This window comes from Rhizopus delemar, genomic scaffold (assembly GCF_000149305.1).
Source record: "Rhizopus delemar RA 99-880 supercont3.12 genomic scaffold, whole genome shotgun sequence".
Classification (NCBI taxonomy): Eukaryota; Fungi; Mucoromycota; class Mucoromycetes; order Mucorales; family Rhizopodaceae; genus Rhizopus; species Rhizopus delemar.
In genome coordinates this window covers 858521-885158 of record NW_027137838.1, presented here as the reverse complement: position 1 = coordinate 885158, position 26638 = coordinate 858521, and the positions used below count along the sequence as shown (strand labels likewise).

General features: G+C 36.3%; 12 protein-coding genes across 12 annotated transcripts; 4 read left to right on the top strand and 8 right to left on the bottom strand.

Annotated features, from left to right (window-relative positions):
* Nucleotides 1-1188: 1188 nt before the first annotated feature.
* Nucleotides 1189-1509, top strand: RO3G_13625 (uncharacterized protein; the record flags this gene model as incomplete). The annotated part of the gene is made up of 1 exon (XM_067668209.1): nucleotides 1189-1509. The coding sequence occupies one exon, from the start codon at nucleotides 1189-1191 to the stop codon at nucleotides 1507-1509; it is 321 nt and encodes a 106-aa protein (XP_067524310.1).
* Nucleotides 1510-7229: 5720 nt separating this feature from the next.
* Nucleotides 7230-8988, bottom strand: RO3G_13624 (uncharacterized protein; the record flags this gene model as incomplete). The annotated part of the gene is made up of 3 exons (XM_067668208.1): nucleotides 7230-7640; nucleotides 7744-7952; nucleotides 8121-8988. 3 exons carry the CDS (start codon nucleotides 8986-8988, stop codon nucleotides 7230-7232), a joined length of 1488 nt encoding a protein of 495 aa, XP_067524309.1.
* Nucleotides 8989-9369: 381 nt separating this feature from the next.
* RO3G_13623 (uncharacterized protein) lies at nucleotides 9370-9612 on the bottom strand (the record flags this gene model as incomplete). The annotated part of the gene is made up of 1 exon (XM_067668207.1): nucleotides 9370-9612. The coding sequence occupies one exon, from the start codon at nucleotides 9610-9612 to the stop codon at nucleotides 9370-9372; it is 243 nt and encodes an 80-aa protein (XP_067524308.1).
* Nucleotides 9613-10028: 416 nt separating this feature from the next.
* RO3G_13622 (uncharacterized protein) lies at nucleotides 10029-10367 on the bottom strand (the record flags this gene model as incomplete). The annotated part of the gene is made up of 1 exon (XM_067668206.1): nucleotides 10029-10367. The coding sequence occupies one exon, from the start codon at nucleotides 10365-10367 to the stop codon at nucleotides 10029-10031; it is 339 nt and encodes a 112-aa protein (XP_067524307.1).
* A 582-nt stretch (nucleotides 10368-10949) lies between these two features.
* Nucleotides 10950-11408, bottom strand: RO3G_13621 (uncharacterized protein; the record flags this gene model as incomplete). Its single annotated transcript, XM_067668205.1, has 1 exon — nucleotides 10950-11408. The coding sequence occupies one exon, from the start codon at nucleotides 11406-11408 to the stop codon at nucleotides 10950-10952; it is 459 nt and encodes a 152-aa protein (XP_067524306.1).
* A 926-nt stretch (nucleotides 11409-12334) lies between these two features.
* On the top strand, nucleotides 12335-12744 carry RO3G_13620 (uncharacterized protein; the record flags this gene model as incomplete). The annotated part of the gene is made up of 2 exons (XM_067668204.1): nucleotides 12335-12413; nucleotides 12461-12744. The coding sequence occupies 2 exons, from the start codon at nucleotides 12335-12337 to the stop codon at nucleotides 12742-12744; spliced, it is 363 nt and encodes a 120-aa protein (XP_067524305.1).
* A 317-nt stretch (nucleotides 12745-13061) lies between these two features.
* On the bottom strand, nucleotides 13062-14498 carry RO3G_13619 (uncharacterized protein; the record flags this gene model as incomplete). The annotated part of the gene is made up of 1 exon (XM_067668203.1): nucleotides 13062-14498. One exon carries the CDS (start codon nucleotides 14496-14498, stop codon nucleotides 13062-13064), a length of 1437 nt encoding a protein of 478 aa, XP_067524304.1.
* A 422-nt stretch (nucleotides 14499-14920) lies between these two features.
* Nucleotides 14921-15339, bottom strand: RO3G_13618 (uncharacterized protein; the record flags this gene model as incomplete). The annotated part of the gene is made up of 2 exons (XM_067668202.1): nucleotides 14921-15154; nucleotides 15208-15339. 2 exons carry the CDS (start codon nucleotides 15337-15339, stop codon nucleotides 14921-14923), a joined length of 366 nt encoding a protein of 121 aa, XP_067524303.1.
* A 503-nt stretch (nucleotides 15340-15842) lies between these two features.
* On the bottom strand, nucleotides 15843-16642 carry RO3G_13617 (riboflavin synthase, alpha subunit; the record flags this gene model as incomplete). Its single annotated transcript, XM_067668201.1, has 3 exons — nucleotides 15843-16285; nucleotides 16358-16441; nucleotides 16489-16642. 3 exons carry the CDS (start codon nucleotides 16640-16642, stop codon nucleotides 15843-15845), a joined length of 681 nt encoding a protein of 226 aa, XP_067524302.1.
* Nucleotides 16643-17117: 475 nt separating this feature from the next.
* On the bottom strand, nucleotides 17118-17470 carry RO3G_13616 (uncharacterized protein; the record flags this gene model as incomplete). The annotated part of the gene is made up of 3 exons (XM_067668200.1): nucleotides 17118-17184; nucleotides 17282-17376; nucleotides 17429-17470. The coding sequence occupies 3 exons, from the start codon at nucleotides 17468-17470 to the stop codon at nucleotides 17118-17120; spliced, it is 204 nt and encodes a 67-aa protein (XP_067524301.1).
* Nucleotides 17471-23846: 6376 nt separating this feature from the next.
* RO3G_13615 (uncharacterized protein) lies at nucleotides 23847-24340 on the top strand (the record flags this gene model as incomplete). Its single annotated transcript, XM_067668199.1, has 2 exons — nucleotides 23847-23947; nucleotides 24094-24340. 2 exons carry the CDS (start codon nucleotides 23847-23849, stop codon nucleotides 24338-24340), a joined length of 348 nt encoding a protein of 115 aa, XP_067524300.1.
* Nucleotides 24341-24980: 640 nt separating this feature from the next.
* On the top strand, nucleotides 24981-25579 carry RO3G_13614 (uncharacterized protein; the record flags this gene model as incomplete). Its single annotated transcript, XM_067668198.1, has 3 exons — nucleotides 24981-25137; nucleotides 25214-25317; nucleotides 25364-25579. The coding sequence occupies 3 exons, from the start codon at nucleotides 24981-24983 to the stop codon at nucleotides 25577-25579; spliced, it is 477 nt and encodes a 158-aa protein (XP_067524299.1).
* Between the last annotated feature and the right edge of the window lie 1059 nt (nucleotides 25580-26638).

Below are 26638 nucleotides of genomic sequence, written 5' to 3'. Positions count from 1 at the left end.
AATGCAAGCCTGGGGTCGCGTCTTGTTTTGATTTCCTAGAGGGATTTTCGTGTGACAGGCTGTTGCTGTTTCAGTCAGGATCGCTTGCTGAAGAAAGCAGTGTTGTACAAGATCGCAGTGGGGGCGTAGCGCGTCGTCTTCAAACTAGGCTGATGAGTTTTCCGACTGCATGTTCCTGCCATCTCTATCCTTCTCCTCGAGCAACCAACAGGCCCTTTGTGCCTGATTGTAAAGTCTGGATTCCGATAAACACATGGATGATCCAAAGAAAAAAAAAAAGGCTTTTTTATAAAGCTTTGGTGAACTCTACAGGTTTGAAAAACGTTCTCCTTTTTGATCTGTGGGTTTATGAATGCTGCAGTGTAGAATTTGATGGGATTTCTGCAGGTTGAGTGATATATAGAGCTTGGCTGTCATAAACTACCGTGTCCTTTATGAACACGAGGCTACTCCTCCTATTTTATATTCAAACAGCAGTTTGGGTGTTCTGTTCGTCAGTGAGTAGGTAGTAAGCAAGCGACCAACACGATGGCCTTAGCGTAGCTTTGCTAATTCCATATTTATTTCTTTATAAAAGGCAAAAGGATCCTCTCTAATTATCCTGTTCAAGTGCCTTCCAGTTCTTTCATTTATTTTCAATGGGCGACCCGTTTACTTGTGAGGCAAAAGGCTACCATAGTTATCAATCTTGGTTTTTATGTCTTGCACAGTAGACCTGTTCAAGCCAACAAGCTCTACAATCTCTCTAATCGTGTGATGTGTTCTAAGAAGATAAAAAGACCCCGTGCTTTACTTTCTTTTGCTTCATCTTCATATATAATTAAAGGTCGTATGCAGTCTATGGAGATTCGAGCTAACATGTTTTTTAAATGAGTTGATGGATGAGAAAAAGACGACTTTATTTTGTTATGAGGTTAAAATTATCTTCAATAAATTTATTTGGTGTGATTGTATTAAACAAAATCGGCCATATGTCTTCATCCCAAAGGTTTTAGCCCACTCCTTGCCGTTCATTTTTATACGCAAATAATCCGAGCCCAACAAGAATATGGCCTTACAATTACCAAAATTACATCGTTCCTTGCAAACAAATTTGAAGATGCACAGAACACATGTATACGCCGTATCTTTGGTGGCTCCTCTCGTTCATCTACCAAGGTGATGTTTCACCTTACGAAAATACCTTCCATGCAAGAGTGTGATTACATTCTCCAATCCCAATTCCTTCTTCGCTCCTTTACTCTTCCAGGAGATACCCTGATCTCTCGCTTATTGTGCTACATCCGTCGTTCTAATAGCCATTCACAATGGTATGCACTCTCAAGATCACTTTTTTGGAAAAAATGCCTACCTTACCTTGAATCCCTAGACAAGCGAACTCTAAAACAGATCCAGTTACAGTTCCAACAAGACAATCTCTGTCAAAATCGCTCCTCCCGTAACTCTACACTTCTTTCACTGTCATCCAATTATTTCTTTGGATCCTATCTTATGGCTACCAATGGCTAGAATAAAACGAAATCGTTGTGTATGTTGGCGTCTCGGATAGCTTGCTGGTGGTACACCTAGACCATGCCCCTTCCATCCTTCACAGACACTTACAACGTCCATTCTATCCATCGCCTCAATATGCACCGCCGACTACAATTGCCTGAAACGATGGTAGATCCTCTGTCCTTCCTTGATTCCTTAAATGGCCTACTATCTGTACCATCCTCCATAAGCTTGACTACTTATGCCATGACAAGGTTCCACCTTCACCACCACCCTATATTGGGCGAAGATTCCTCGAATGGCTTCCCAATGTCTCCCGCTAGTGTTTCTTACACGTGTCACCGTTTCTTTCTCTAAAACATTTTTATCCTTGATCCCATAAGGAGTTTTTAGCTTCTACTCATCTTATTTTGATCTGCCCCTGGCGAAAACGATGAAAACGAAGTCATCATGCGCCCACTTTGGGTTTAATTTTATTTGTAAATAAAGTAAATGTTTAAATGTATTAAACAAATGGCCGATTTCCATCACTTTCTATAGATTTCTGCCTTATTTGAAAGTCCTCGTTATGCATCATAACAGCAAGCAACTCGAGCAACTGCAGGCAGACTTAGCTGCTGCCCATACTGAGATACGCAAGTTACAACAAGAGAATACTTTCTTACGGAAGCAACTTGCTCCGAAGCCTTCAATCACAGACATCCCACCTTCTCCATCTGGACGCACCACATCGCCAACCGTTTCCTCCCTCCCTCATAGCCCTTCCCTCCTTATCTAAATGTCCCCCATCACCTAACAATACCTCCATTCCTCTTCCCAAGATTGCTAATCCCAAGCGTGATAACTCCTAACTTAGCCTGACGGCTATTGCCAGGTAATTTTCTTCACCTGCTGAACCAACAGGCTTTAAATTCATCCATATATCCGTTCGACACCGTCTCTCTCTACAATAATTGCGCTCCAACCTCCACAGATTACACATTAGCGTCCGTCGAATTCTGGATATTCATTGTTCAGATAGAAATTTAGTCAGCTTTCTTATCCACATTGGTTATGAAACTGAGCTACGTTCACAATTGAGCAAATTCAACATCACAGTCCGTGACGATTTCGATCCTTTAGACCCATCAATCATTCGCGACCCTACTCTCGTCAATGAACCTATTGACCGCAAAGTACACCATGCTCGCAAAGCATTCCTCCATAGAATCCGTGTCGCCCTCCGACGATTCAGGACTCTCATTTACAATGCTGTTACCAACTTCTTTGTCCAGTTTGGCCTTATTGGCCTCGACAACTTAGCATCGTATGACCTTGTCCCACCATACAAGTACTGCACAGGACATATCCTTGATCATGTATAGACTCTGTGGATAAATATCCGACATGTTCATCCAGCTGCTTGTACCATTCTTTATGAACCTAACTACTTACTTCACATAAAAAGATTCGCCAACTTCGTCAACCAGTCCCACATTGATGTCTATGACACGTCTTTCCCGCACTACCCATTCACATTCTTTTTCCTTTTTTTTCCCTTGCTCCCATAAAGGATTTTTTTTTAGCTTCATTTATATCTCATTTGATCTGGCTTGGGCAATTATGGTGTCTTGAACGCCGCGTGCTCATTTAAGCCTATAAATAAAATATTTAGTTTAACCACATTAAACAAAAGATGTACCACATGTTTGCAATTTCTTTTCTTAATTATTATGTTTTTACTTGTTAAGAGAAGAAAAAAAACAAGAAGGCTTAACCATATAATATCATTCGAACTGAATACATTGGTAATTGTTGTATGACAAACAACGGTCATTCACACAAACGGTATAGCTTCAATGATTAATAATGAGCATATTAGATATAAGAAAGAGAGGTAAACTTGCATATATTATGTTTACCAATACTTGATGAAATCAAGGTCTTTTTTCATATCAAACTGTCTTGAATAGTTTTATTATTGCTTTTTCATCATTTTTACTGTGTTTTTTACCTTCTTTTATCGCTTAAAGAGAAATTGCTTATCAGATATTCCTTTGATTTGCCACACTAATAATACATTATAATTCAAATACTTGATACTGTCCATAAAAAGCATGTTCTATCTCATTTGCGCGTACTGGTTTTTATAAGCCACTGTGATAATTGGAGTTTGTAAGGTTTTTATAGTATAAAGTAGACTTGATATAAATGGTTTTTGACTTGGGACCAAGGTTTTGAATAGTGTTTGGTTTCAAACTAGTAATAGATTGAATATAAGTTCGCTTGAAATAGAGTGACCACCAGATCTTGTTAAGTAGATCAAACTGCTTTGAGTAAAGTAAAATAAAAAGATAAAATAAAAGGGATTACAATGAAGTGTATATGCTTCAAGGGACTTCTTGTTCTTGATGTTAAGTAAAATAAAAGAAAAATAAAAGAGATCTACTTTGAGTGATATTTATTAAAATAATCAATAAAGTGAAGTGAAGTAAGTAAAGAAAAATTAAGTAAAGGAAAAGTAAGTAAAAACAAAAGTAAGTGAAAACAAAAGTAAGTAGGTAAAGTATAAAAAATATTGAAGTTATTTATATGTTTTTGGCTTTTCTGATTATATGCTGTTCTTTGATGATTTTGTGGATATTCTATATCTTTTTGTATTTTTCTGGATTTATCTGTATTCATACGTATTTGTTTGTATGTTCCTGGATTTGAGTTAGTTGGAGAGAGAAAAGTCGAATGCTGCCAAAGTTTGCTGCATTGTGTTTCACCACGTTCTCCTTATGAACAACAAGAATTTTTTTTCATGCAAGTATAAAATCAACCCTGTGAGATTGAATCTTCGCTTTCATCTTCTTTTACGCTTTTGCATTGAATTTAACATCTTAGATGAACAAAATATAGCTTATTCATAAAATTGGTTCAATGACAGCATAAAATATAGTTACGACAGCAAAATTATAAAAGAACATGTATAATACTATATCCAAGCCCTTTTTATACCAATCATCAATAAATGACTGTCTTTGCTTAGTCACTGAATTGCCTAGGCACCCTTTCAGAATACAGTCTTCTTATAGCAATTGTCTTGTTGTTAAGAGATTAGCTTGTCAGATGTTCATACTTTGAATAGGCATATTTCTCTATCATTTCCTGCTTCAGCTTTTCATCTTTTGTCAGCATTGAAGATTGTCGTTAGTGAGATAAAGAAACAAAAGATTATTATCAATTACATTTCATAAGGATATGTAAAGTATTTCATGTCTTTATATAATGCTTTTTCATCCTCTTCGATTCCTATAGCCCACCAACCATGTACTTTCTGTTTATGGAATTTGATAAAAGATGTATCTTTTCTGAATTTTTAATAAAACATGGTGATACTTATAAATCATATGTACTCTTATATTTTGCTGTATGGTTGATATACTAATATAAGTTACATTTTGTGCAAGTTGAGATTATGGACAAAGATCTATGAATCATCACTCATAGATCTGACTCTGAGCCCAGTGTTCACAACACTTTGTAAATTCATTTTGATTTGTCTTTTTCTTTTTTTTTTATAAACAATCTTTGCTGCAGAAGAATGAAGAAAACGCTTATTATCAAAATGATTTCCAGGATAACTTGCCGTTTTCCCTCGATAAAGAAACAAAAAAGAAATGGAAAAAAAAAATGAAAAATACGATACAAGAAATCATTGAACACGATTCGATTTATTTTTATAACTCATATGATTTGATAAAGAAAGCAGGCTCGTATTGCATGCAATGGTAGAGAAAAAAATCTTGAGTTTTGTATTTTATTAATATTCACTCGTGACGATATATTAGGTCTATCAACAAGGATAAGGAAAAAAGTCTGAATTTCATAAATTATAGGAAGGTGACTATCTTAAACATCAGCAGCATCAGCGAGCAGAAGGAGGAGGAGGCACAATTTATATAAGGTCAACGTTCACAAGGTCATCGGCATCAAGATCTCGTTTTTTTTCTGATGTAACAGGACCAAGAGGAACTGAAGAGACAAGCATAAAGGCAGATAATAAACCAAAGATGACAAGAACTGAACGCATTTTTATATGTAAAATAAATATTTCCCTACAATGAGATGACTTAAGAAAAAAAAAAGCAAAAATGAAGGCTTCTTTTATATGTGCTGATGTAAGGAATTGGAACGAACTATTATTTTCACTGCAATCTATTTATGCTATCACTCATGATTGGAAGCTCCTTTGTTTTTGTAACCACGATGGTAAATTAAAAATGCACATTCTTAAAAGAAATCTGCCCTAAAAGAAGGTACATTAGGCTTGTCTAAATTTCAGGAATTGACGTATTCAAATGAGAGCCATTCAAAGTGATAGCTTAAGTTTATCTTTCTTTTATGGTGACTATGTACCATAAATGAATGGAAAGTGTTATTTAGAGATAAACACTATCCATTGTATGTCGCTTTTAAAGTATATATATTTGTACAGATAGAACGTCATCCAACCAAAATAAATGCAGCCTTTACTTTATTGCTATTGCTAAGCCATTCTATTTCATGCATCATAAGGGATGGTTACTGGCATGGACAGATAATTTGGGGTACCCGAAGCATACGCCTTACTAACTTGATAAGTCCTAATTGTAAGAATGCATTCTATCACTTGTACTTTATAGATTAGAGAATGATTTGGTTTTCTATTACCTATATACTGATATATTCAGATATAACCTTCAAAGCAAGTCTCTTTAAATTTTAAAGTCTTTCTAATCCATGACCATGTAAACCCTTCTTTTCTTGTTTTGAATGATTGGATAATATTTAGAATTCTTCTAAAGAAATAAACAAAGATGTCTATCCTATCCTACGGCTTTCTCTATCACAAGGCCTCACAGCACTATATTTTCTTTTTATTTATTTGTTATTAAGCATTCTGCTTGTAGAAATGTCTCTATCCGATATTGGATATATTGAAATCGAAGAAATAGACAACGAAGCAAAAGAGAGTTATCCTGCTCTTTCCTCTCTAGTTCATATTCTGATTGTTTGAAAGGAGTTGAATAGACTGGACTTGAGATGAAGACTGCGATTCATTGGGTCAAGCTTGGATTTGCCAAAACTTCATTTGAAGTCTAATATGCCTCATTTGTTCTCGCATGCATATATCTTTTCTAAAATATAGATATGGATATATGCAAACATGAATATTGACACAAACAGAAAACCCTTGCTGTCTCTTTATTTGTATGATGACTATAGCGTATGACGGGTAAAAAAGAAATGCAATGCAAGATTAACTATTAGGACAAAAACTCAGCATCTGTTCTCAAGATTAAATATTTTTCTCTATAGTCCCGTTAATTTTTTTTTGTAGGGGCTGGTAAGCCGAATTTGTTTATTAAGTGAATAATAAAGATATATGAAGGCACGTGTATATCAGCGGTGATCTCCGGATTAACAAAGAGTAACATAAAAGAGCAAAAGATAATGATTGTGAAAATTAAGCTATCGAGGACAAGGCGTTGGACCAAAAGGGGGCCAACTAAAGAGAGGATATTTTGGAAGACCCTTATGGGGTCGAAAGGGACTTCGTCAAAGATAAAACGCCAGTGAGCCTTCCATATACCAAGAATAGTGCAAGCAATGATACTTTCGTTCAATATTAAGGATAATCGTTGAAAAGGGAAGATTAAAAGATGTATAGCCTTGTACACTTCATGAGTAGTCATAGTATGTCCAAAGAAATGAGGCCATGTTTGTTCCTAAACAAGGCGTTTTGGAGGACAGAGAAAGAAGAAATGATCGACATGTTCGGCAGTCAAATAAGGTGTGCACAAGCGACAAGAAGAGTTGCAATGATCTAGTACGACTTTGCGAATCGTTGCTGCACAAGGGAATTTGTCTTGTAATAAACGATACCAAGGTATACGAATTGCTAAAGGGATCTTCAATTTCCAGAAAAAATTCCAAAGCATAGCCGGTTTTGTGTGTACAAGAGACTTAGTTGGGATAGACTGTAAAAGCTTTGTCAGACGTTTTGTACGAAAATACTTGGGAGTAATCCTTTCTGAGCCAATATCCAGAGCATCTGCAATCAGATATGTACAGAAGGAGTCTAAAGCATCAGATCCTTGGAGGCGTTGTTCACATGCAGGGAAGTTCGGAAGGCACAACTTTGTAAAGAAAAAAAAAAAAAAAAAAAAAAAAAAAAAAAAAAAAAAAAGGAAGCAAGGTTATTTTACCAGTGGTAATCCATTGCAACATTTTTTTTTTTACTCGAGTTCTACCAACAGTTAAATTTGGACGATCGGATGGAAGCGTTTTTGGACGTAGACAGGAAATTTCTACAACAAGTTCAAAAGCATCTTGAACGAGGACAGTATCAAAGGATTTTTGTTCTTGCAATGAAAATTCAGATGTCCATTGCACAACCGCGGAGAGAGGCAGAGACAAACTGTAACTCAGAGGTATTGCAGTAGGTAGATCTGATGTATTGTTGAGAGCAGAAAAGACAGTGGCAGAATCAAATAAGAAGTCAAAGGTTCTAAAAAGCAGAGCACAAAGACTTGGTCGATTCTGTTAAAGGAGACTCCGACGTAGTTTTGGAAACAAGAAAGGCAATCGGTGATCATAAAGGACCACAGGAGCTATACTTGCCAAATGGGCACCAATCCATTGAAAGACAATTGTGGGATGATGATGTTGTTGTATTAAAGGTGTGAGCCAACGAAATTGTAGAGCCTGTTGTTGGGATGGCGGATCCAATATGCCGAGACTACCTTTCTTGAGTGGCAATTGTAATATATTGAAAGAGACTGGAGGAAAGACGCGAAATAAAAGGAATTCACGACAGATGCGACGTATGACTTGCAAAGTTTGTAAACTGATCCAAGAAACGGATAAAACGTGCGAGAGAGTAGCCAGTATCAGAGTGTTGAGTACAGTAGCTCTGCCACGAACGGACAAATTGCGTTGTTTATAGATGTCACAGGCTCGAGTAATCTTAGCGATCAGACGGCCTTGGAACAGGCGACGATGTACAGTAGATTGCATCAACGGATACCCAAGATAAGTAAGAGGTTCATCAGAACATCGGTCATGCCATTTAGTGATACCATAAGAAGCTAGAGCAGGCAGCCAATGAAGGTGAGGGATCCCGGATATAGAGAAAGCAACTGTCTTGTCAAAATTCATTTTGGCATTGGAAGCCTGATTGTAGTGTTGAATCGACCTTTGAACCTCAGCGAAATCTGCAGCATTACATAGGAAAATAAGCAGATCATCTGCGTATGCGAGGACCTTAATCGGTTGAAAGGAGGATGGACCATATAAAGGACCACGAATGGTTGGTAGCGACAAACTTGGAGGTAGAAAGCCTTGAATTCTCTGTGAATCATTGACTGCTCTGATAAGGGGCTCAAGAGCAAGGTTGAACAGGATAGGACTAATAGGATCGCCTTGCCGTAAGCCACGTCCGAGTGGGACTGGTAAGGTAAGGTGACCGTTAACGTTGACCATCATCGATGTACTATAAAAGAGACTTGTAATAGCTAAAACAGATTGTTCAGGAAAACCAAATTGAGCCAAGACAGCCCGAAGATAGTCGGGATGAATCCTGTCATAAACCTTTTCTTGATCTCAAAGGAGGCCAATTTCGTCTGAGTTACGGATAGAAGCTTATTCTATAGCCAAGTTTATCAAAGCACCGTTATCTGCAATGAATCGACCTTTCATGAAGCCGCTCTGCTAGGGCGATATGAGTTGAGAGGCCACCAAGACAAGGCGAGAATTGAGGATATGTGTAAATATTTTGGCATCACAATTAATCAATGTTATTGGTCGTCAATTCGTTAAAAGGCGGAGGTCTCCTTTCTTAGGAAGCAAACAAATACATGTTTCAAGTCAAGGCTTGGGGAAGAGACTACCAGAAAGAGCATCATTATACACACGAAGAAGCAATTCAGTATACTTGGGATGTTGAAAGATCAAATTAAGAAATACATATGATAAGCCATCCTTACCAGGACTGCTGACTTTCGGTGTACGCTTAACTTGTTCGAGAAGATCCTCCATAAGAAAGGGGGAGGTCATCAGTTCAGAGTCATCATTAGAAATTCGACAGGACGCAGGAATGTGTGAGGCCATATTGTCCAGCGATGTAGAACAGACGGGATCAACAGAAAATAATTCAGTGTAAAACCGTTCTGTCACTACCAGCATATGATCTTGAGACGAGCATATAGTTTGGGTTTCGGGATTTAGTAGCCGAGGTATGGTTCGTTGAACCTGTCGTGAGCTGACGGTCTTTTTTAAATACCTAACGTCCGTTTCTCCTCTTTCTCTCCAGGTGCGTTCGGCTTTCAATATGGCAATCGAAGTAATTTCTTGTTGTAGGTTCTGAATCTGTTGTTCTACTCTCGGTAAGTGAGTAGCCAAGAGAGACAACGGAAACAGCCCTCGAAGCAAACGTTGACGTTTACGTTTTAAAGCAACAATTTGCTGTTTGCGCCAATCAATATGTTGTCTACCAAACCGCCGAGTAAATTGCTTTACTCTGCCTTTTACCATATCCCATAGGTCTTGTGGTGACAAGTCCGAAGAAGCAACTTCTTACCATCATATAGTCGAGTAAGCATACTTGTCAAATTCTGCCGATATTCTTTGATATTGGTATACACCGGATTATCTCGCCAGAGACGGGGACCTGTATCGAAGAGGAGGTCGGTTTTGAGAGTTACCTGGAGTAAAGCGTGATCTGTCCATTCAGAATTGAGGAATTCTACATCCGCATCGACATAATTAATGGACATGTCGAGGGATAAGTAGATACAATCAATCGTGGAATGTGTTGTTGCACCCCGTCTAAAGGTGGAGGTTTCTAAGGAACGTAGGTCGGTCATCACGTTTTGGAAGTGACATTGGAGGAAATGTAATCATTGAGGAGGTGGAATAGATCGATGCACCATTGAAGAGGATTACAGTGAGTAATTAAAATCCCGGCAATAACCATGCGATCCACACAAGAGATAGAATCGTACAGTGATAATTGACGGAAAGTCAACAATGAGTTAAAAAATTCATGGCAAGCTCGATTTGATGAAGCCGGGGCATAGACTACCAAAATATGGAAAGGAGCCATTTGCTCATTGACATGCGTAACTTGAGCTAAAATACAGCGTGAATCTTCTGGAAGAGGAATACGCTGTAAAGAATATTGAGGATCAAAACAGAGAAGACCACAGTATTGAGTCCACAGGGATTGTTAACTACAAAACTGTTGATGTAAAGTCTGTAAATGAATACCAGTACCACCGCTATTATCAATTTCTTGAAGAGCGACAAAAGTGGGGGATTTGGAGCGAATGTACCAAATTAAATGTTTTTGTGAAGTTGGGTTACTAACCCTGAAGAGGCTGTTTCTATTCAAGGAAAGTAAAGAAAAAGCCTTGCGTTTGTTACGATAATTCATAATCATAAACAAATTATAAATTCATCAGCGTATGAGGTTTCGGTGTCCTAGAGAATTTCCGAACCGTCGCAGTAGTAGAAAGCTTACAAGTAGATTTTTCATTAGATATCGATAAGGAAATATTTTCCCCATTGGAAGCGGGGGACAAAGTAGCCTCCTCAAAAGGTAGATTTATGTCCATCGATTCAGTAGTCGAGGATGAACAATCAGATATTGCTGGTTCTGGTGAAGCGGGGGAAGGTTCGTTATCAATAACCATTGAAGTTGATGCGGTTGTTGTGACCTCAATATTCGGTGTTGCATACTTGGATCGATGAGCTGTGCTACCCAATGTAGACATAGTAGCAGCATTGGTGATCAAATCTGTCTGGGAGGCAGAAGAATCTGTCTCAGTTTCTATTGGTGCAATCTCGCCCGACGAAGGCGACTCTTTTTGAGAGGGCTCAGTATTGACTGGCTCTTTTACAGTCATATTTATTACACTATCAACCGTAAAAGAAGGAGATACATGAGAAGACTGGGTAGTTACGGCAGTGGTCGAGGTGGAGGAAGCGTCTTTACGTCTTTTTCCCAAGGCAACTTTCTCAGAACATTGGGAGCGGATGTGTCCAGCTTTACAATCACTCCAAATTAATTTTGGGACAAAATATTGAAGCAAAATTTTTAAAAAATATGGCATGTAAGTTCAAGACCAATTAATACGTGTATACTTAAGCTTGGGATTTCAAGTTTTGAGAAAAGAAAGATTCACATGTTTACTTTAAAAATATATTCATAAAATGATTCTCAGTATTCTGTTGCGCCGCCTTTAGCTTTGATAACTGCTTCACACCGTCTCTTCATGTTTCGAACTAAATAAAGTAAATATTTAAACGTATTTATAATCTGTTTCTCTCAAGGGACACCTATCGCTTATTTCATAATACAAGTTTCATTTTCATTTTTCGATACAATCAGCTATTTTCAACCCCCATCAGACACCAGCTGCCATAATAAAAATGGAGAGTAGGATAAGATTTATCCATATCAGCATGTATCAGTTTCCCAAGTGGATCTGTACGCCCTGGTTTTAGAGAGAATATTTTACTTTTTTTGAAATAGCTATTTTCAGAATAGTGGTCCGATGGATGGTTGAATCTCTTTTCTTATTTATGCAATGTTGAACATAATACTCAAAATAAAATGAATATTAAAAAAGATGAGGCAACTATCTGGTTTGATTCACTGAGAAAACAAACATTCATGCTCATTAAAGTCATTAACAATGTTGCTTTATCTTCTAAGCCATGTCTTTTTAATCAGTTCTATGAGTGACTGTCTGAGGTGGATGAAAAGTAAGAAAAAAAAAAAGACGACTCTCTCTCTTTTTTTTTTCCAACTTTTTTTTTTTGCTTCACCATGTCAACCGAAAACATATTATTTCAAGATATTTTTGATATCAAAGACCTCGACCCTCAAGGAAAGCGTTTTGACAGAGGTATAAAAAAAAGAAATGTATGAGATTTAGTGTTTAACATGCAACAGTTTCACGTCTTGTTGCACGTTCCGAAAATTATGAAATGGACCTGACACTCGACTTCAATTCTGAAATTTATCCCTTAAACGTTGGAGAAAAATTCTCGTTTGTCTTGGCTTCTTCACTCTCTCTTGAGGCTTCAGCCAGTACGAGTGGTGTCGAAAAACGTGAAAGTTGGCGTGAACGCGCACCTGGAGAACGCGATTTGAGTGACGAGTATGAATATGTCATGTTTGGTAAAGTTTACAAGTTTGAGGATTCTAACAAGGGTGGAACAAGTCAACAAGTGTAAGAGAGAGAGAGAGAAACTTGAGTTTCTATGGCATTTCATCGCTAATTCTGTTTATTTTTTAGTGCTGTATATGTTTCTTTTGGCGGCCTTTTGATGTGCTTAGAAGGAGATTATAGACATTTACAAAACTTGACTGTGGGTGAAAATATTTATTTATTGGTTAGAAAGTAAAGAATGAATAAAAAAAAAAAAAAGGACAACGTTGTCTATGTAAATACTACAATTCAGCTGTTTACAACTGCAATTATTTGAGACTTTTTTTTTGGTTGTAAAGAAAAAGCAAAAGACTATATACTAAATAAATAATTTATTTACATCTATTTTTCCGTGCTGTTATCCTTATGACTGCTGGTATTATAATAATTGTGATGATTGTAGTAAGGTTGATAACTATTGTTACCATAGTAAGGTTGCTGATAATACACTGGTTGCATATACTGCTGTTGCTGAGGATCAGTTGAAGGGTAGCCATAGGCACTTTGTGGCATACCTGCGTTTGGATAAACAGGCACCATGACGCTATAATCAGCCATCGAATAAGCTTGCTGTGGTTGATAATAATATCCATTCTGTGCAGCTGCTGATGACTGAGGTACAGAGTAACCTTGATATTGATAATTATAAGTTTGCTGCAACTGCTGCTGGTAACTATAAGCTTTCGAGCTCTGATTATTAGCATCCTTGGGCGAGGCAGAGTTTCTAGCTTTTGCTTGCTGCTGAGGAACTAGAGCGTTGTCAACCGATCTGTCTTTGGTCGTTTTCTTTGAATGCTTTTCATTGGCTGATTTAGAAAGTCTGGGTTGATTCATGCTCTCGTCTTTTTGTGATTTTTCGGGCTTTGTAGAGCCCTTTCTTTCCTTTTTAGTAGAGTTACTTCCTGTTGGCCTTCTAGGCTTCTTGCCTTCTGTTTGTTCGCTTTCTTGAACAGACAGATCGCCCTTTTTCTTTCGTGGCTCAGACTTTTCTTCAACTTCAATCTTTTCTTCGTTTTCAGCTTTAGTCTTCTTTTCATTTGTCTCTCTTTGTTTCTTTCTAGTACGCTTTTCATGAGGTTGATCCACTACCTCAGACTTCTTTTCTTCCATTTTGTCTTCTTTTTTTGATTTTTTCTTTGTCTTTTCCTTCTTTTCTTCTTCCTTCACATCTTCTGCAGCAATACTCTTTTCTTTAAATTCTAAAGAGTCTTGCTTCTTTGATGCCCTTTTTTTTCTTTCCTCACGTTGAGGTTTCTCCTGCCTTGTAGCCTCAGGATCATGAGTTGTCTCATCTGCTGTTTTCTTTCTTTCGCGACGCTTAGGTTTCTCCCGTTTTGCGCTCTCCGCATCCAGATTCGCCTCATCCGGCTTTTTCTTTTGTTCATCACGTTTGGATTTCTGCTGTTTTAAAGTTTCATCTCGAATAGCCTCATGCGTGTCTTCATCCTTTACTTTTTCGCTTTCGTCCACCTGTGTCCTTTTTTTCCCAGTCTTCTTGTTCCCAGCCTTTTCGATCTTTCCATCTTTTTCTTCTATCCTGTCCTCACTCCTTGGCTGATCAACAACCTCTGCCCTTTTTTTCTTTTTCTGTCTTTCCTTCTTCTTTTGCTCGTCCTCCTTTTCTTGGCTGTTGGGTAATTCCTCGTTTTCCTTTGACTTGCTCTTTTTATTTCGCCTTATATTCTTTGCATTTGTATCTTGCTCCTTCTTATCTGGCAGGTCTTCGCCCTCCTTGCCTTTTCTTGCTCGAGATTCTTTTTTCTTTGTGGATTCAGACATACTGTTTTCCTTTGGCAGATTCTTCTTGTTTTGCTTTTCACTATGATTTGACTGTAGAGACATGTAAGCCATTATTATGATTTTTTAAGCAATAGCCACTTGCCTTAATTTTAAATGGTACAAAAGGAGGTGGGCCAAGTGCCTTATTCTGTTCGTTTTGTGTTTCTCTATTTCTTTTTAAAAATTGCTATCCATTCATTGTTTACAAAAATGATTTCCATCAAAACAAATCACACAAACCTTTCCAGCTCTCCAAGCTTGAACTAATTCTTGCACATGGCCACCCAACTCTTTCAGCATGCCAGGTTCCAGAAGGAGGACTTGATCCTGTACAGGTATAGGCTTTGTCACGAGAAACTTTGTACCAGGTGGTGTTTGAAGTCTGAATGAAATAAAATTAAAATTCATATACAAGCATTCGCTCAATTTCCTTGCCTCAAACAATCCACTTTTTCGTGTATTTCGATTGCCTTCAACTTCTTTTTGGCCCCATCTGTCAATGTGACTTGGAGCAGTCTTGGATTGTCGTTTTGATGAATAGAAGGAACAGCGATGTTTCGAACTTCGACTACTTGAAGTACAACAGGACTAGGAATCTCTTTTAGTTTTTCGTTTGTCTTGTTGAATCCTTGTGTGGTCAGTAAAGAAATATCCATCTAACAAAAATCGTTTGTTATTTCACAGAATAAATAAGGAAAGTCCTTTTTACGTCTTTGGCAGCTTCAATGTAATCTTTTATAGAATTCAAGCCTTCATTTTCTGAAGCAATATATTCTATTCCTTCCTTTGACAGATACCATCCTCTACTTTCAAACTCTTCAACCGTTGGAAATTCTGCCATTTTTTTATTTTTTTTGAAAGAAAATATTTTTGCTTAATTTTGATTGTTTTGATTCGGAAAGTAAAAAAAAAATAAAAGACTGAATGTTTATGCAAAAGATGCTTTTGTCGTGTTTTTCAAAAGAAAACTAGGAAAACAAGACATGAAGCTAACAGGATACATTTACAACACTTTTCTACCTCATGCTTTTATTCAAAGAGAATCATAAGGGATTACATCTTTTGATAGCTAAAACTGGTTGTTTTATTGCAATGAACAATCTTAAAATGGCATGATAGACAAAATTGCTATTAGGCAAAGAGTCAGTTCGGTCCTTTTTCATCTCCACATATACAGAGATGGTGTATTGCAAAAAAAGAAGAATTATAATAAACAAAGCAAAGATGCCACGTCGATCTTACTACCACGCTTATGTTTTTAAAATCTCGACGCGAAAGCAAAAAATAGACAACTCGACGGTGCCCAGCAAAAGAAACAAGGATCGCGTTTCCTTATTGGATTATTTATTCTTTATTTAACACACGCTTCACCAGGGCCTCGATTCCTTTGTTGTTCTTGATGGCATCTTCAACACTCTTCAAGGCATACTTGGCCAACATGTCAACCTCGACATTGACTCTATCACCCACCTTCTTGGAGGGCATAATAACATGGGACTGTGTATGGGCGATCATCATGATAGAGAACGTACGTTCATCATCATCCACGTCACATACCGTCAAAGACGTACCGTCCAAGCAAATGTAGCCTTTAGGAATGATATATCTCATCTTATCCTTGTCTTCTTGCTTCATTTGAAATGTATACCAAATAGAGTTTCCTTCAGGTCGAATGGAAATAATATCTACAGTTGTATCCACATGTCCTTGTACCATATGTCCTCCAAATCTCTTGTTGGAATCCATCGCTCTTTCCAAATTGACTTTGCTTTCCACTTTCAAATCACCTTTTGACATCATCAGACACTCTTTCCCCTTCCCCCCTTTTTTTTTCTTTCTTTCTTTCATCGTTTACTTACCCAAATTGGTACAACGTAAAGTTTCGGGAGCAACACCCACCTTGAAGGAATCTTTATCAAATTCTGTTACTGTCAAACAAGTACCTATTTTATTTATTAGCTTTTTTTTAAGTCATACTAGAGCCATTTACCATTAATAGCAATACTGTCTCCTAAATGGCAATCGGACAAGATGCTAGAAGCATCAGAAATAGTAATTGTCCATCCGTTTCCACCAGATTCAGAAGCATCAAACTCCTGAATAGAAGAAACAACTCCCATGTGTTCAACAAGACCAGTAAACATTTTTAGACGTCAAAAGAAAGAAAGAAAAAAAAAGATGACAAATGAGTTTTTTTTGTAACATCTAAACTACACTGGAAACTCAGTGACTGTTGTTCATGCTAAACTGATGATTACATAATACAAGCAAGACGTTGTGAATATTTATTTGTAAAGCTTATTTGCTTAGTCAGATTGAAGGTAAGCAAGGATTTTTTTTTTTTTTATGATTTGCAAATACAAAGGGAACATTAAGCAGGAACAAGTTGCCACTGTTGATTGGCAGCAACCGTACCTTGTTTCTTTTCATAGAGGATAACCTCAGCACCGTCCTTGTCTTGGGCACCTTTGATGTCCAAAACCAAGTCTGGATTAGAATGAGTGTAGATGTAACCATTTGCATCAAAAGTCCACGATTGATTCAGGTTGCTTTCATCTGTTTGTTTTGCATCATATTGAATGATGTGTGCTATTGAAAAAAAAAGTTGAATTCTTTAGTCTATTCTCTAGCAGCCATCCTACCGTTCTTTTCAATCTTGTTTCCCTTGACATCAAGCACCTTTTCACTATTGACATTAACAAAATAGCCAGAACGATAGACCCAAAGTCTAGATGGATTGATGAATACAGCGTGATTCATTTGTTCTGTGTACATGCTCTTACTGGTTTTGATTATCCGAGGGCTTTTTTGACCAAACAACGATGGGCGCTGCATTTTCGATAGAGCTACCTTTGACGTTAAGGACGCGTCCGTTTAACTAGATGATGAGTGATAAGTCAACGTCGTATTCAATTTCTTCTCTGTCATACTTTGGAAACAATAAAAAAAGTGCCAGGAGGAATGGAAGACATGATGACTGTTGAGAATTGTTGAAAGGTTCTAGGTGATGCACTTGCTTTTTATATATAGCCTTTCATCTCCTTGAATCACACTGACGGAATCGAGTTACGAAATTGTGAATAAAGAATGATACAAGTTATATATCACACAGTCCTGTTTATTTCTAAATAGTATTTAAAGAGGCAAGAGGGATGTCCTACATTTATATGAGTCAGTATACATCACATTATTGTCTTGATCATTCACCACCAATCCTTGGCTTCCTTTCCATTCTTTAGTGCTCTTATCTAAACTGATACCACTCTTACTCTCAACCAGAAACTCATTAAAGAATATATCAGTTGCAAACTTGGCTGGATTACCGAATGTTTAATATATCATTATGTAATGACTACCTTTGGATAATATTTGCTTTGAATTCAAACCGTTTTAACCGCCTTTTTGACACGCCAACTACTTGCCTTTTACGGATTGTCTTTGTCATCAGATCATGCTTCTGCTCGTCCCTTTTCTTCACTCACATCCCGGTTCCAAAAAGTAACCGCGAGTCTGCAAAGATACTTTCTGTGCTATTTTCCTGATGTATTCCAAGAGCAAGTCTTGCACACATTCCAGATGCTTGAGGGTTCTCAACTCGATCATCATCGCCACAAGCAAATCTCCCAACAGGCTTCTCTCCACATCCAAGCACACCAGGCTGTTCTTCCTCACTTTACGTGATCTTTCCAAGCATGTCATCACCAAAAGCAGTGTACTGCTATCGGTGATGCCTTCAAAGGCATCTTAAACTCTAGATGTTTTTGTTTGAATAGAAACTCTTCGATCATATGTCAATTGACTTGACTTCAAATCATACAAGCAACTCACAAGCCTATATTGACTGCAAGACACCGCAAAAGTAGGTTTCGCTGGGCAAAGGAAGACCTCAATTGAACCAAAGACCAATGAAGAAATGTTGTCAAGTCTGATGAGTCGCGCTTTTGTGTAGAAGGCAGTAAACGCGGAAAAAGAGTGCTCAGGAAGGAAGGAGAGTGTTATGATGAAAGAAGTATAGTATCCACAGTCAAGTGTGGTGGAGGTGGTGCTATGGTTTGGGGATGTTTTTAGGAAGGAGGTTTGGACCTTTAGAAATTATTGATACCAGTTTCGTAGACCAAGAAACATATATCAATATTTTGGCCAATAGGCTCCATTCTTGCTTCCTTTTTTTTTTTTTTTTTTTTCTTTACAAAGTTGTGCCTTCCGAACTTCCCTGCATGTGAACAACGCCTCCAAGGATCTGATGCTTTAGACTCCTTCTGTACATATCTGATTGCAGATGCTCTGGATATTGGCTCAGAAAGGATTACTCCCAAGTATTTTCGTACAAAACGTCTGACAAAGCTTTTACAGTCTATCCCAACTAAGTCTCTTGTACACACAAAACCGGCTATGCTTTGGAATTTTTTCTGGAAATTGAAGATCCCTTTAGCAATTCGTATACCTTGGTATCGTTTATTACAAGACAAATTCCCTTGTGCAGCAACGATTCGCAAAGTCGTACTAGATCATTGCAACTCTTCTTGTCGCTTGTGCACACCTTATTTGACTGCCGAACATGTCGATCATTTCTTCTTTCTCTGTCCTCCAAAACGCCTTGTTTAGGAACAAACATGGCCTCATTTCTTTGGACATACTATGACTACTCATGAAGTGTACAAGGCTATACATCTTTTAATCTTCCCTTTTCAACGATTATCCTTAATATTGAACGAAAGTATCATTGCTTGCACTATTCTTGGTATATGGAAGGCTCACTGGCGTTTTATCTTTGACGAAGTCCCTTTCGACCCCATAAGGGTCTTCCAAAATATCCTCTCTTTAGTTGGCCCCCTTTTGGTCCAACGCCTTGTCCTCGATAGCTTAATTTTCACAATCATTATCTTTTGCTCTTTTATGTTACTCTTTGTTAATCCGGAGATCACCGCTGATATACACGTGCCTTCATATATCTTTATTATTCACTTAATAAACAAATTCGGCTTACCAGCCCCTACAAAAAAAAATTAACGGGACTATAGAGAAAAATATTTAATCTTGAGAACAGATGCTGAGTTTTTGTCCTAATAGTTAATCTTGCATTGCATTTCTTTTTTACCCGTCATACGCTATAGTCATCATACAAATAAAGAGACAGCAAGGGTTTTCTGTTTGTGTCAATATTCATGTTTGCATATATCCATATCTATATTTTAGAAAAGATATATGCATGCGAGAACAAATGAGGCATATTAGACTTCAAATGAAGTTTTGGCAAATCCAAGCTTGACCCAATGAATCGCAGTCTTCATCTCAAATCCAGTCTATTCAAATCCTTTCAAACAACTAGAATATGAACTAGAGAGAATGCTTGACTGTAAATAAATAAAAAGAGCATATAGTGCTGTAAGGCCTTGTGATAGAGAAAGTCGTAGAATGTGTTAGATATCTTTGTTTATTCCTTTAGAATAAATCTAAATATGATTCAATCATTCAAAACAAGAAAAGAAGGGTTTACATAATCATGGATTAGAAAGACTTTAATCTGTCAAGAGGTTTGCCTTGAAGGCTATATATGAATATATCAGTACATGGGTAATAGGAAACCGAGTCATTCTCTAATCTATAAAGTACAAGTGATAGAATGCATTCTTACAATTAGAGCTTATCAAGTTAGTAAGGCGTATGCTTCGGGTACCCCAAATTATCTGTCCATGCCAGTAAACATCCCTTATGATGCATGAAGTAGAATGGCTTAGCAATAGCAATAAAGTAAAGGCTGCATTTATTTTGGTTGGATGACGTTCTATCTGTACAAATATATATACTTTAAAAGCGACATACAATGGATAGTGTTTATCTCTAAATAACACTTTCCATTCATTTATGGTACATAGTCACCATAAAAGAAAGATAAACTTAAGCTATCACTTTGAATGGCTCTCATTTGAATACGTCAATTCCTGAAATTTAGACAAGCCTAATGTACCTTCTTTTAGGGCAGATTTCTTTTAAGAATGTGCATTTTTAATTTACCATCGTGGTTACAAAAACAAAGGAGCTTCCAATCATGAGTGATAGCATAAATAGATTGCAGTGAAAATAATAGTTCGTTCCAATTCCTTACATCAGCACATATAAAAGAAGCCTTCATTTTTGCTTTTTTTTTTCTTAAGTCATCTCATTGTAGGGAAATATTTATTTTACATATAAAAATGCGTTCAGTTCTTGTCATCTTTGGTTTATTATCTGCCTTTATGCTTGTCTCTTCAGTTCCTCTTGGTCCTGTTACATCAGAAAAAAAACGAGATCTTGATGCCGATGACCTTGTGAACGTTGACCTTATATAAATTGTGCCTCCTCCTCCTTCTGCTCGCTGATGCTGCTGATGTTTAAGATAGTCACCTTCCTATAATTTATGAAATTCAGACTTTTTTCCTTATCCTTGTTGATAGACCTAATATATCGTCACGAGTGAATATTAATAAAATACAAAACTCAAGATTTTTTTCTCTACCATTGCATGCAATACGAGCCTGCTTTCTTTATCAAATCATATGAGTTATAAAAATAAATCGAATCGTGTTCAATGATTTCTTGTATCGTATTTTTCATTTTTTTTTTCCATTTCTTTTTTGTTTCTTTATCGAGGGAAAACGGCAAGTTATCCTGGAAATCATTTTGATAATAAGCGTTTTCTTCATTCTTCTGCAGCAAAGATTGTTTATAAAAAAAAAAAGAAAAAGACAAATCAAAATGAATTTACAAAGTGTTGTGAACACTGGGCTCAGAGTCAGATCTATGAGTGATGATTCATAGATCTTTGTCCATAATCTCAACTTGCACAAAATGTAACTTATATTAGTATATCAACCATACAGCAAAATATAAGAGTACATATGATTTATAAGTATCACCATGTTTTATTAAAAATTCAGAAAAGATACATCTTTTATCAAATTCCATAAACAGAAAGTACATGGTTGGTGGGCTATAGGAATCGAAGAGGATGAAAAAGCATTATATAAAGACATGAAATACTTTACATATCCTTATGAAATGTAATTGATAATAATCTTTTGTTTCTTTATCTCACTAACGACAATCTTCAATGCTGACAAAAGATGAAAAGCTGAAGCAGGAAATGATAGAGAAATATGCCTATTCAAAGTATGAACATCTGACAAGCTAATCTCTTAACAACAAGACAATTGCTATAAGAAGACTGTATTCTGAAAGGGTGCCTAGGCAATTCAGTGACTAAGCAAAGACAGTCATTTATTGATGATTGGTATAAAAAGGGCTTGGATGTAATAGACACATACTGTCCAGCATCAATCACATTAACATTGTGTTAATGAATCAGGCTCCAACACCAATATAAAGCCAATCAGAGGATGAACGCCTAAAAGAGAAACAGTTATTGTAGAGATACTTTTGATAGAAGTACTTTCACATTTTATTTTTTATGCTGTATATTTGTTATTGCATTGTCATCAGTGATTTATCAAAATTATTAATAAGACTTTAAAATTAATCAAAAGTAAAAGCTACTATTTTTTATCTACCCAAAGATACTTCCGATTCTCGGTTGTTCAGTTCTGTTATTTTGTATTAGCAGGTCAAGTCATATAAGGTTACCATTCTCAATTATCATTGTATTTATCAGGCTTCAATGTCTTCTTTCAGTACACAAGTTATATCGTAAGTCTCAAATCAACTCAATTCCCACATCTTTGAGAAGATATGAGTATGTTCATCTAGTTCGTTTAATAAAATAGTAGCTGAACTTTGTTTTTAATTTTGAGAGTTATTGGGTATAACCCAATAAATCAATAGTAACTGAATGGAAGGCTGTCGGTGCGGATTTTCAGAAAGATTGTATTTTGTCGATGAGGTAGAATTCAACTCTCGTCAAATCAGAAATAGGGATTAGTCTATTAAGGGTACGTCAACAGTAGTCAAGGTTTCAACACGAAGGGATATTCGTATCGTCAATTGCATTTCTGTTTGGAACTATCTATTTTTCAAAAATGCAACCTTTAAACTAAGCAGTGTCGACAAAATCGAGAAAGAGTTCCCTCACCTGAAACTTAAAAAAAGGGCATGCCAGCATATCCTATTGTTCGGAATGTGGTGGATAAATACGATAAAAAAAATGCTTTTACACTGTAATGGATAACCGTAAAATTCATCACTCTCATTATGCAGTAGCAGCTATTCAAATTCATGGCTATATGCTTTAGTTCATGCCTCCCTTACTCTTCTTTTCTTAACCTGATCGCAGAGTGCTGGTCTAAAATCAAAGTATATTGCAAAAAGCTCACTCTTCTCATGAAGCACTTTAACACACAGAATTTAAGCTACCTCTATGATTGTTACCACAAAAGATTTGTCTTGGTTGGATCAGACATTCAGAGCTATTTGGGATAGATGCCTTGGCTCGGTCTAGGCAAAATGAAAAAAAATCAGTGTGCAAGATGAAAAGGATAAATAAGATGCTTTGAATACAAAATCCTATTGGGCACGTGATATATATGTATATCTGTCCTCTTGGATCGTATCAATACAAAGGGAAGTCATGAGAGGCTAAAAGAGCCCTTTGGTGATCAAGGGCAAAAAAGGTACATGCTTAAGGAAAGGCATAGAGATATAGTGTTTAACGGTGACGAGACAGTTCTTGTGATCTTTCAAGAAAGCGTTGACCATGGATAAGCTCGGTCTGTGCTTCTGTTTGATGATGTAGATGGCCTAGTTCAAACAAAAGTCTACAGGTTGTTGACCATTGAGTAGTCCATGATGTTAGGGATTCTGATGCAAACTATAATAAAAAAAAATCAAAGCTCAAAACAGTTTTAATGAACGAATTTATAGGAAAAAGCCAATACATGATCTACAATGGAAAAGGAAAAGAGAGAAAGAAGGAGAATTAAAAAAGAAGCCCTTCTCCTAATTGTTACAAACACAGACAAGTATTTTCCTTTTTTTATAACTAGGTTAGGTTCGCATAACCCCTTTTTACTTATTGTGAAAAAAAAAAAAAAAGGACAACAAATTCCTTATTATTTCTCTTTTGTTTTCTTTTATTTTTATACAACACTTGTATGGTTGGTTACCTATTTATAGCTAGTTTCAAATGGAAGCCGCCAAAAACACTGATTGAAAATGAAGATGTACTGTTAACTAATCTATCCACTGTTGTATGGGTATTTAAAATATAAATGTTTGATGCATTAAATTCATATAAAAAAAGTTACCAAGCACATTAGCTCAGGAACGAATCAATCAATTAAAGCAATTCACCAAAGAATATTGCCCGTCACAACATATTGATTTCTATATATTTCTGATAGCCATTGTATGTATTGTATGTTCCGCCATATTCACTTTCATTGCACGTTCCCTAAGTATTTCAATGTGGTTTCCTTTATTACTCTTGTTAATTCCAACTATCTTGAGCTTTTGGACAAGTAAAAGGAGAAGTCGCATTTATATAAAAATAAGAGAAGTAAGTTTTGAATTAAACATTAAAGAAGCTTATTAAGCAAGTAGAGTGTCTATAGTTTGAAAAGTTACTGAAAAAGACATTGAATGAATTTACAAAAAATGATTGCAGTCACTTTATTGTATGGTCTTGTGAGAAAGTCCAATTAGATAAAGCACCTTGTAAATCAACAAGGTTATGCTTCATCATCCGCATCACACAACTTGATCCTGAGATCGGCCTTCGAGGCAGTGAGGGTAGTTTAAATGAAGAATTGCCAAATTATCAAGATGCTATTCACGCTGGACCTTTACTTTTACCGCCTCCTGATTATGTCACTATCAACCAACCTCAATCTGCTCTTATTCTTCCTCATTAATAAAAAAAAAAAAAGTAAATAGTTCTATACGCATTCCGTTGTATCCATCCATTCTTTATTTATTTATTTTGCTTCTTGAATAAAAGGTTGGGGATGTTTATTATATGCTGGCCAAGGAGGGATAACAGCCTATGTACAAAGCATTAATTAAATATTCAGGAACGTCATTTTCTACGGTTACCAATGCGGTAAGAACAAGGCCTGAGGCAAATACAATTAAAAGTATTTGTAAAGACTCCATAGAATATCCAGCAATAAAGCTTATAAGCTGTAAATTCGGTTGGTTATAGACACACTGTATAATTAAAAAATAAAAAAAGGGGAATGAACTTACGCCAGTTGCGATTAATAAAGCATGAACTAATTTATCCACTAATTGTTGTCCCTCAAAATCCTGTTTTTCATAAAAAAGTCAATTTAAACGTATTTTTCATTCATTTAGTTTCATGTGTTCTTACGATGGTACATTCGATAACATCAGCAAAACTCATTTTTTTTCTTTCTATAAAGCAAAGAAGAAAAAAAATCTAAAATACGAAAAGCATATAAACAAAATAAAATACCGCTGTCGGCGTATGAAATATTAATTTTCACATAAAACTTTGTTTTTTGTGCTTTTTTTTTTTTCTTTTTAAAAACAATGGAGGTTGTATCTAAAAGATTATTAAAAGAACTTCGAGAAATAGAGAAAGAAGCAAAAGCACATCCAGAAATTATTGATCTGTCGCCAGAATCAGATGATAACTTGTTACATTGGAGAGCAATTCTAGCTGGTTTACCAGACACACCTTATGAAGGTAAAAAAAAAAAAAAAAAAAAAAAAAAAAACTTGGTTATTTCGATATAAACACAGGAACACACTTTTTTTTACAGGTGGACAATTTGAATTGTCTATTCAGATACCTCCCAACTATCCTATCCGACCACCGACTATCAAGTTTGTGACCACAATCTGTCACCCCAACATCCACTTTAAGGTAAACAAAAAGAGATTGTTTCTTCTACTTAAACTTGCTACCATAGACGGGCGAGATTTGCTTGGATATTTTAAAAACAGCTTGGTCACCGGCTTGGACATTAAAATCCACCGTTCTGGCCATTTCTTTGCTCCTCACAAACCCTGAACCTTCCTCGCCTTTAAATTGTGATGCTGCCAATCTATTGAGATGTGATGATAGACTTGGTTATGATAATTTAATCAGGATGTATACCCAATTATATGCTATTGGCCCAAAGTAAAAAAATGTATATTTATATTTATAAGCAGAAATATAACAATACTATCTCACGAGTCTTTTTTTTCACCTAAAAAAAATGATATTTTAATATTATTTTTCTTCATTTAAACTATAGAGGAAACATTAAAAGATACAGCAACAACCTTTTCAAAAACGACTTGTGGAAATCGTTTTGAACAGATATGTCCAAATATATAACAGGATTGCTTACAAAATTGAATTATGCATTGTTAAAAAAACATGTCACAAAGATAATAGAATTGCCAAAGAAAGAAAAAAAAAGGCTTGATATTAGCATGACATAGAATGATTTATAGATACATGCCATGGATACACTTATTCATATTCTTTATCAGTCGTTCAATTTTCTTAATCTCTTTCTATCAGCTCTCAATCTGCATATTCCAATACAAACACTCTATTGGACCAAGGGAGCTAATCTTGGCGCATCTAAGACGAAAAGAAATTAGTCAAGGTAATTTGGGGTAACGATAGACAACAAACATTGTACTTTTCAGTGAAACCATCGATGGTTTAAGATTTTCGGATTTAGAAAGACAACAAGGGATAGCCTCAGATGTTTTATAGATAATCCCATGAGAGAGTAGGGTCAAGTTGTGTAGATGTGAGTGTACTTGTAACAAGGGGGTTTTAGTTGTATTCATAGTCATTCCCAATAAAGGAGCTTATCGATACAAAAAAGCATAAAGAATGTAGTAAATACCGTGTCTTTACATCTTTTGTGATGTGGAAAAACAAGCAGGCCAGGCTGGAAGTATAAATGAATACGTAAAAATTTATCGAATGAGTCAATGAATATATGCCACACAAATTAGTTTGTAGGAAATATCCATTTACAGTCGCATCATGTCGAGATTTCGATTGACAAAGGAATAAAAGGGACTGGAAATCACATTGTCATGTCATCCAAATCTGAGGTCTTTCAATGAATGGTACTGGTTCAGAGAAAAGGAGCCGATTCATATGATATTTTATATACCCACATTACAGGAATCTAAGCTGTTTATAATCAAGGAGTCTTTATGATGCTTGGTTTCAT